We start from the raw sequence: 9,052 nt of genomic DNA on the forward strand, positions 1-9,052 counted from the left end.
TTTAAGCAATTAAGTGCATTTTAGGCATTTAACAGATATAGTTTCAGTTTAAACTACTCCCTCTATAAAGTAATATAAGACTTTTTAGATCACTAAGTAGTGATCTAAAAAGTCTTATACTACTTTACACGGGGAGTAAAAGTGCATGAAAAAGTTGACAAAAACGGGTTAAAAATCCTATTGTGTTCTCCAGTATGTTTTTAGGCCTTATACAAGAAAAGAAAATGAGTTCCACATATTCTAGTGTCAATACTCGACCCCGACCATGGAGCTTTTTCTTTAATTTTCAAAAATAAAAACGAAGTCTGGAAAGCATGAAACCTCATGTGGTGTCATGGTATGATCCCTATATGTTGTGGTAAAATTTTGAGAAGGTTCTCAAAATTTGTGATGTGCACTGCTTGGAAACTGAAGCATCTCTGAGTAAGAATCATGGTTTTGAGAGAAAATAGGTCGTACTTAAAGGAAGTGTCAGTTGCTTCATTGTTTGGCCTTGAAACTTTTTCTACAGTCAACATAAATCATCACATGCTCCATGTAAAATTTTGGGATTTTTAGGGGCTTGTTTACTATATTTAAGTCAAGTGCATTAAAAAGTGGAGAAAACTGGGTTGAGAAATCTTATCTATGTTCTTGAGTCTATGTTTATGCCTTATACAATACAAGAAAAGGAATACGAAATAGCAGGATGCCAGGACTCGACCCGGAACATGAAGGTTATTGTTTTTTAATTCAAAAAATTGCAAATGAAGTTTGAAAAATACGAAACCTGGCATTGGACATAATATGATTGCTAGACGTTGTGGTAAAACTTTGAGAAGGTTTCGCAAAAGTTATGGCATACACTGCTTAGAAACCAAATGACTTCAGAGTAGGAGTCGTGGTTTTGAGAAGGAATGGGTCAGGTTTAAAGGCAAAGTATCGATTACTTATCATTTGACCTTAAAACTTATTTTACTCTGAACGTACGCCATCCAAAAAAAATTCATTTTCAAGGACTGTTTTCTGTATTTAAGTAAGTGTATTTCTAGGCATTTAATAGATATAATGCAGATTCAATCTACAAGTACATGATTTTTTGACAAAATTAAGTTATAAAATCTTGTTTGTGTTCTTGAGTCTATATATAGGCCTTATCCAAGAAAAGGAAAGGGATTTGAAACATCAGAGGGCCGGGACTTGACTCCGAACAGAGAGATTATTGAATTTTTTAATTTAAAAATGAAAACAAAGCATGAAAACATGAAACTTGTCACTGTGTCATTATATGATCCCTAGTGACTGTAGTGAAAAATTGAGAAGGTTTGGTAGAAGTTGTGGCGTACATATTGGATATCGTGGGTAGAGTGTGTATTTAATGCATAGTGAAGATCATGGGCGATGTTTCCATTAGCCGACCGACCTTTAGCCTGCTAGGAACCGAGTGGAGTTCCTTGCCCAACTGGAGGGGGTGATGCCGGAGTGGAAGCCTAACACCGACTAGAAGATGACTAATGCTAAGCCATTCCATGTTCTGTAATCTTCATGGGCATGGGCCTTTAACTGGGCCAACTGTGGTCGTGGACCTCCGTGGTGGGCCTTCCCTCACCACCAGTAGTAGGAAGAAGAAAAATCATATTGTTGTACTATTGATCGATGGATTGGAAATTAAAGGAGATGAAGACTTGGTCAAGCATATTAATGATTTCCATAAAGAGTTGTTTGGACCTCCTGATGTAACTCTACCATGTTTGATGGCCTATAATGCAATCAATTGTCTACTCCCTGTAAAATGAGAGAGAGGGAGTAGGGAATTTAGTTTGGCGATTAAGGAGGTCATGTTTGGCATGAAACACAATAAAGTTGTTGGGCCTAATGGTTTTCCCATTTAATTCTATCAGGAATTCTAGGAAGATATGAAATATGATTTAAAAGAATTTTGTGTTGCTTTTCATTAAGGTGAGCTGGATGTAGAGGATTGAATGATGGAGAGATTACTCTTGTTCCGAAGGTGCAGGATGCTGATGTTATTTAGAAATTTAGACCTATCCGCCTGCTTAATGTGAGTTATATAATACTGACCAAGATATTAGTAGAATTCGAACTTATTATTGATGGTTTGGTTTCTAATACTCAAACTGCTTTTGTAAAGGATAGATTTATCATGAAAGGGGTGGTCCTCTTGCATGAGACTTTTCATGAAATTGAATCTAAGAAAAAGTTTGGGGTTCTTTTGTAGATTGATTTTTAGAAGGCTTATGACAAGGTGAACTAGCCATTCTGCTGTCAGATGATGAAGGCAAAATGGTTTGGTTATTTGTGGTGTGCTAGATTATGAGGCTGGTTAGGGGAGGAAGGGTAGCAATCAATATCAATGATTATATTGGACCTTACTTCCCAAGTTGAGGATCGTCTGTCCCCCTTTCTTTTCAATACAATTGTTGCTAGGCTAGCATTGATGATAAAAATGGCCCAACAACATGGTTTGCTTTCTGGTCTTGTGCCTAATTTGGTAGATGGGGGAGTGACTCTGCTTCAGTATGTTGATGATACAATCTTCTTGTTGGAGGATAATATTGTAAATGCAAGAAATCTCAAGTTTATTCTTTGTATTTTTGAACAAGTTGTTGGCTTGAAGATCAATTTTCACAAGAGTAAATCTTTTTGTCCGGGGGAGGCTTTTGAGAGAGAAGTTGATTACTGTGAAATTTTTACTTGCAAAGCTTAGGAGCTACTTATGAAATATACCTTAGGATGTCTGTGGATGCAAAAGAGCTTAGTAATGCGCAATGGGATCTAGACAGTGTGCAAAAAATGGTTGGCTGGAAAGGTGATCACCTGGTAGTTGGTAACATAGTAACTTTGGTGTATTCCAGCTTGAGCAGGATTCCTTTGTTCATGATTTCCTTCTTGGAAGAACCTAGAGGAGTGCTCAAAAGCTTGGCCCAGTAGGGCTAGGATGGTTTGGCAAGAAGCCAGTGATAAGAAAAAAAAATATTACCTCATAAATTGACATACTGTTTGCATGCCCAAGAGTTGTGGTGGTCTTGGTGTTTTGGATCTAGATGTCAAGAATCGGTGTTTATTGATCAAATGACTTTGGAAACTAGGGAACACCAATGGTTTGTGGCACGAGGTGTTGACAAAGATCTAAAACCCTTTTATAGGAAGATAGATGGCTTGGGGGACCAATCCTTAGCCGAAGTTTTTCCCAGGCTCTATAATCTGAACTTTAAATTGGCTATTGTCCATTTTCTGAACACTAATGGTTTTGATGCTTTGAAATCTAGGAGAATGTTGCATGATGAGATTGTCGATCAGTGAAAAGGTTTGGTGAATGAGAAGGTTATGGGTAATTGTCAAGATAAAAAGTTTGGCCTTTGAATTGCAAGAACAAGTTTGTTGTCATGCAACTATACTTACATCTATAAGCTGGTAGACTGGTTGGATACAAATCTATTTGGAAATAAAAAATCTCCATAAGATCAAGGGGTTTCTTTCGCTGATGCTTAGAAATATCATTGTAGCCAAAGATAACCAGTTGAAGAGGGGTTGGACAGGAAATGGCCGATTCCATTTCTTTGGCTCTAAAGAAAGTATTGACCATTTATTTTTGAATGTGCTCTAGCCAAATTGGTCTCGCAAGTGGTGATTAGCGCTTTTGATATTCCAAAAGCCCCAGCTAAGCTCAATGATATGGTGGGAGGTTGGGTCAACACTTTTCCCAGGGATCAAAGAAAGCTTGTGTGGTGTGGAGGGGTCACCATTTGCTGGACCATTTGGAAGACTAGGAACCATGCATGTTTTGAAAGGGAATTTCCTGATGATCCCGCTACTGTGGTATATCACCTGTGGTACATCACAAGTGCTATTATCTAAATGTTTGGAGTATCTTGCAGAAAAGCCAAGACAGAGAAATAATTAAGCAAGAGGTGAATCTGATCAAGAAGGTGCTTGAACAAATCTATGCCAAAAGCCATAGATGGAACCCTATGAGTAGAAGAATTGGAGTAGGATGTCATCTTATCTTTCTTGTCTCTTGGGACATTTTGGCGTCCCCTTGTGCTGATTCTGTGTGATCATGTCTTTCTTCTTTCGTTTTGGTGTAAGGTTTGCTGGGCTTAGTCCCTGTCACTCCTAGAAAACTAGACATCTTTTTTTTTGTGCTTGCAAAAATTGTTGTGGTTTCTCTAATGGAAATCGACGAGGAGGCTCATTGTTTCAATTTTTTTTTGGAGAATTGCCATGTTGCATATGAGAATTTGTCACACATGTCTTCAGGAGTTTGCCATATTGCATCAGAAGAACTGCCACACTTCACATAGAAATTGCCATGACACAAATATAGGAAAAACAAGTTTGTGTCATGTCCAGATGTTTCCTCCCAATGTTCTTTCCAGCAAACACGCTGCCACAAGGTGTTCACGCAAAAACGGCTTAGAACTAACCTAAGTTCTATAGCATTTGGAAGAAACAAAAGTGCATTCATTCACCTGCTAAAACAACAACTGCACGGAGTTAATTAAGCTACTACCATCAATCCGACGTGCGCCTGTCTCCGTCGTCACCCTTGACAAACACTCTCGCCAGGCGAATTCCACCACACATGGTTCCAAAACACAACTTTTTCCACATATACATACTCTCGCAGGTTCAGTTAGGCCAAGACCACTAGAGGAGTAGAGTGTAGCCAGGGGCGGATCCAGCTATATGGCGAGGTTTGGCAGCCGCCATACCTAAAATTTGGCAAAAGTATTACATATATATACTGTATGTATGAAGCTTTGAGCTGAGTCAATGGATTTTTGGTCAGTTTCGTCAATTTGGAGGATGAATACTCGCAGGGGGCAGGCAACTCATGGCCTCAAATGTATTTCGCCAGATAGTTGTGTTGTTACCTACGTGTTTCTACCTCATTAGAGGCCTAACTGCCGCTGAAGGAGAGAATTAAGCAATAGGTGACTTGCATCACATAAGCCCATGACCCACAAGCCCATGTTCTAAACGAGGACACCATTGGCAGTCAATTGCAAATCAATTCACATGTACTCCAGTTGATTGGACATGCTAAAAAAATGTACTAATTGATTGGAGATACACGAGCTGTTTCGTTCAAGCACGGTTGATCAGGAATCGCCTTGCAGCCGCCCCTCAAGCTTGTCTCTAGCTGTGTGATGAGCAGTGCCAACTCCGCGAAACCCAGAGCCTCACCGCTTTCCGTCTCTCCGGTGAAGAAACTAGATCTAATCGGACTCAAATCGTCTGAGGTATTACAATATACAACTAGAAGCAACGGCTACTCCTCCAAACTCATGACAATGTATGTCTTGTTGTGATATTTGTCCCTACTGCCGACCGACCGACCCACCCCTAGTCGGCTAACCTGTAAGGCATGCAACAGAGGCAGCGATTACAGAGCAACCACGCGATCTTTAGTCAGCGTGGTGGGCATGGCAGCGATCACCGTCAAGAGAGGCAGCAAGCAGGAACGTCACATAGTTATATGTTACTACATTGTTTTTTTCCCTCACAAACTCTGCCACACCTAAAAAATATTCCTGGCTCCGCCACTGAGTGTAGCCCACTCGATACGCCATGGATATATGGCCACGATGACGGCGATTACATAGCCTTGTAGTAGTAATACAACGACGTTGCTAGTAATAATTAAGGAATCAGACGGAGACGGAGTTCATCCTGCTCATGCTCCTGAGGAAGGAGGTGCTCTTGGTGATCTCGCGCAGGGGCTTGTTGGTGAAGCGGATGAGGTTGTACGCCCACGCCCCGGCCACGGCTCCGGCCACCGGCCCCACCACGTACACCCAGATCGACCTGTACTCGCTCCCGATCAACGCCGGCCCCACCGTCCTCGCCGGGTTCATCGACGCCCCCGACACCGGCCTGCCAAAACAATTCAACAAGAAGCTCACAACCATTTTCTTCTAGAGTACCTAAACTTCAGACATGCATGCATGCATGCATGCAGGGTCAGTACGTGTATTTATGTTCACATTCATGGCTCCAGTGCGCTGGTCTAGCCTACACCAACCGTGGCAGGGGCAGCGGACAGCCATCAACACCGCCCACGACTCGCTCACATGACCCTCTTTTATGGCTCCATAAAAACGCTCCTAGCAGATGCCAGGACATCGGCATCTAATTTCTTCCTTGACTGATGAAACACGATACACTAGTGTTTTCAGTTACTGCTATCTTTTTGACTGAAACACGACACTGTGATTTTCAGTTACTGGTATCTTTCTGACTGAAACACGATAGCGTAAGTCCAACGTCCCAATGCAAATATTCGTGTTCTGCTGACTACGAAAATTCTATATGGACTTATGCGGCTGTAATATAGTATATAGTATGTGCTCGTAACGATGGACGTGGGTGTGGATATGTATGAGCGTCTGCGTCTGTACTGTGTTAAAAAAACCCGGAGGTAAGTATGATTATGTACGTACCCAGCTATCAGCACATTAAGCAGGATGGTTGCACCCACGGCCAGCCCTGCCAGCTCCCCTATCTGCAAGCATTAATTTTTTCAACTCGTTAGCTAATCATACGCGAGTTTGTTGTTAACTCGATGACCGAGATCGGTCTACTTACGGCTCTGTTGTCGGTGGCGACGCCGGAGATGACGAACATGAGGTAGAAGGTGATGATGAACTCGAGGACGAGCGACTGGACGTCGGACCCGGTGGGGAGCGTGCCGGGGAAGTGCTCGTGGCGCCCGCCGAACATGAGCCGGAGCGTGCCGCTGGCCAGCGTGGCCCCCAGCATCTGCGCCAGCACGTACGCCGGCACCTGCCGCCACGGGAAGCGGCGCACGGTGGCGAACGCGAAGGTGACGGCCGGGTTGAAGTGCGCGCCGGAGATGTGGCCGACGGAGTACACCATCACCATCACGGCGAGGCCCCACACGATGGCCACGCCGGGGAACGTGATCTGCCCCTTGCTCTTGTTGATGGTCACCGCGCCGCACCCCGCGAAGATGAGGAAGTAGGTCCCGAAAATCTCGGCGATGATCTACACGTAAGTACAATTAATCAATAAATAATCCACACACAATTAACTTTCACACAACACACATTTTCCTCCCTACATCAGGGATCTGGTAGCAGTCACTGTTCATAGCATGCCAGTAGGTGGGTGGCTAATGGCTTGGTGTGACAACAAATTCCTCTACGAATTTGCCATTTCTGCACCCCCGGGGCCTACTTCCAGCCAGGGCATCATCCCTCAATTACTAGAAGATTGTGTGGGCATGCAAAGCTAACTCTATGAAGATCGAAGAGAGATCTGCATGCCTTTACAGGGAGAGATGCGGATTTATGAACCCTAGAAGCGATCTTAAGGGCACAGGACTCACCTTCTGGACGAAGGGGAGAGAGATGGCGAGGCCGCAGCCCTGGTCATAGTCATCCTTCCTCCCTTCCTCCATGGCGCGCTGCTCCTGAGCTCCTCCGTTCGTCTGGGAGTTATCGCCTCCTCCTGCCATTTCGCCCGGATGTGCGGCGGAAACACAGGAGTAAACCAGAGTGAAGAGAGGGAAGTGATGAGTAGAGACGACAGGTGTGCGAAGGGCAATAGCTGGGATGAGATGATGACCCGGACGCCTATTTATCGGCACCTCTGTCACTTTCCATGCCGTTTGGATTGACCGAGCCAACCTCTGCTTTGGTTAGTTGGTTGGTGTGATATTACAGTGCGATGATATTCCAGAAGGATGCATTTCACACGACACGGGTGAAAAAATGGTGAGAAGCACATCTCTCCATTGGCTGCGTGTTCACAAGAGTGCACACGGCCAGTACGTGCATTTATGTCCACATTGATGGCGGTGCGCTGGTCTACACCAACCCCAACCGTGGCAGCGGACACTCATCAACACCGCCTAGGACTCGCTCATCACATGACCGGCCCTCTTTTATGGCTGCGTGAAAACGCTCCCAGGCCTAGCGAAAAGGACGGCCACATCCAAGGATCTCGTCTCATTTCTTTTTGACTGACGGCCCAATGCAAATGATTACGTACCCAACGATTAGCACACTAAGCACTGACCGAACAAATAATATGGTTGGATGGTTAGATGGACAATGATATTTCCGCCAAGTTTTAAGTCCTGGTGCTCGCATTTATACTGAATTTATTTCAGAATTTTCGGTGATGTGCGCTCAGTGGAGGGAGACGTTTCCGTCGACTACAAGACGCCTACGGTGACTTTGTAAAATCTCAAGATGATATGCCGATTCAGTCTCTCGAAGGTGCTCATATGGGTAGGATGTGTGTCTGTGCGTTCATAGGGGTGATTGTATTCGCGTATATATGAGCGTTTGCATCTATATTGTGCTAAAAGAAAGCACATTAAGCATTGCCAACTCAATTATCCGCAAACCATAATTATTTTTGTAAACTATGCAAACATTGTTTTTACATTGTATAGATATTTTTAAAAATATCTCAGAAAATTTTGGAAACACGTGAATTGTTCTTCAAAATGTCATGTACATTTTTTTCATTAGAATTAAACATTTCTTTGTCCTAAGCCAACATTTTTGTACATTGCATAAAAGAATGGAACGGACATTTTATTGCAATGCGGGAATATTTCCAATAAATGTCATGTATATTTTCTAATGGTACAAAACACATTTTATAGATTGCGAAAATATTTTTAAATAGTATACACATTTTATTTAAAAAAAGTGCATATGCTTTGGTGAAATACAGGAACATTTTTTCATTGTCATGAAAAATATTTTTAAAATTATCAACATCTTTCAAAAATTTGCTGATTTTTTATGCTATGTTAATTTTATTTTAAATTCACAATTTAAATTTATTAAGTAAATTTAAGTTTTTGAAATATATGCATTTAAAATATACATAAGAGTAGAAAATAGGGAAAAAATAAAGTATCGTCTGCATGACATCAGCATGACACTCCATGCCATACGTGGCCGGCCCACTGCCCGTGCCCTGTAGGCGAGGCAGCTGTTCGTGGAATTCCCTATGCGCTGCTCGCTGCGGCAAAGTGTCGGGCAATCGCACAGAGCAGTCTCTAGAA

General features: G+C 42.8%; 1 protein-coding gene across 2 annotated transcripts; it reads right to left on the bottom strand.

Moving 5' to 3' along the window:
• Window positions 1–4,346: 4,346 nt before the first annotated feature.
• LOC123159662 (aquaporin NIP1-1) lies at window positions 4,347–7,614 on the bottom strand. 2 transcript variants are annotated; one of them, XR_006479841.1, is made up of 5 exons: window positions 7,355–7,614; window positions 6,592–7,011; window positions 6,447–6,508; window positions 5,562–5,880; window positions 4,347–4,671 (listed from the first exon to the last, which is right to left on the bottom strand). XR_006479841.1 is itself a non-coding variant. In XM_044577486.1 (4 exons), exons 1-4 carry the CDS (start codon window positions 7,481–7,483, stop codon window positions 5,655–5,657), a joined length of 837 nt encoding a protein of 278 aa, XP_044433421.1. In that variant the 5' UTR covers window positions 7,484–7,614; the 3' UTR covers window positions 5,454–5,654. The 2 variants fall into 2 exon arrangements, 1 of the variants encoding a protein (XP_044433421.1); XM_044577486.1 differs by lacking the exon at window positions 4,347–4,671 and having other exon boundaries at window positions 5,454–5,880.
• Between the last annotated feature and the right edge of the window lie 1,438 nt (window positions 7,615–9,052).

Source organism: Triticum aestivum, chromosome 7B (assembly GCF_018294505.1).
Source record: "Triticum aestivum cultivar Chinese Spring chromosome 7B, IWGSC CS RefSeq v2.1, whole genome shotgun sequence".
NCBI classification, from domain to species: Eukaryota; Viridiplantae; Streptophyta; class Magnoliopsida; order Poales; family Poaceae; genus Triticum; species Triticum aestivum.

What these genes read in the sequence shown, in the direction of transcription:
- LOC123159662 (XM_044577486.1), bottom strand. Translation starts at nt 7,483, where the DNA reads ATGGCAGGAGGAGGCGATAACTCCCAGACGAACGGAGGAGCTCAGGAG. An exon ending in CTCTCCCCTTCGTCCAGAAG is followed by an intron (nt 7,012 to 7,354) that starts GTGAGTCCTGTG and finishes ACTTACGTGTAG; the next exon opens with ATCATCGCCGAGATTTTCGG. An exon ending in CTTAATGTGCTGATAGCTGG is followed by an intron (nt 5,881 to 6,446) that starts GTACGTACATAA and finishes TTGTTTTGGCAG; the next exon opens with GCCGGTGTCGGGGGCGTCGA.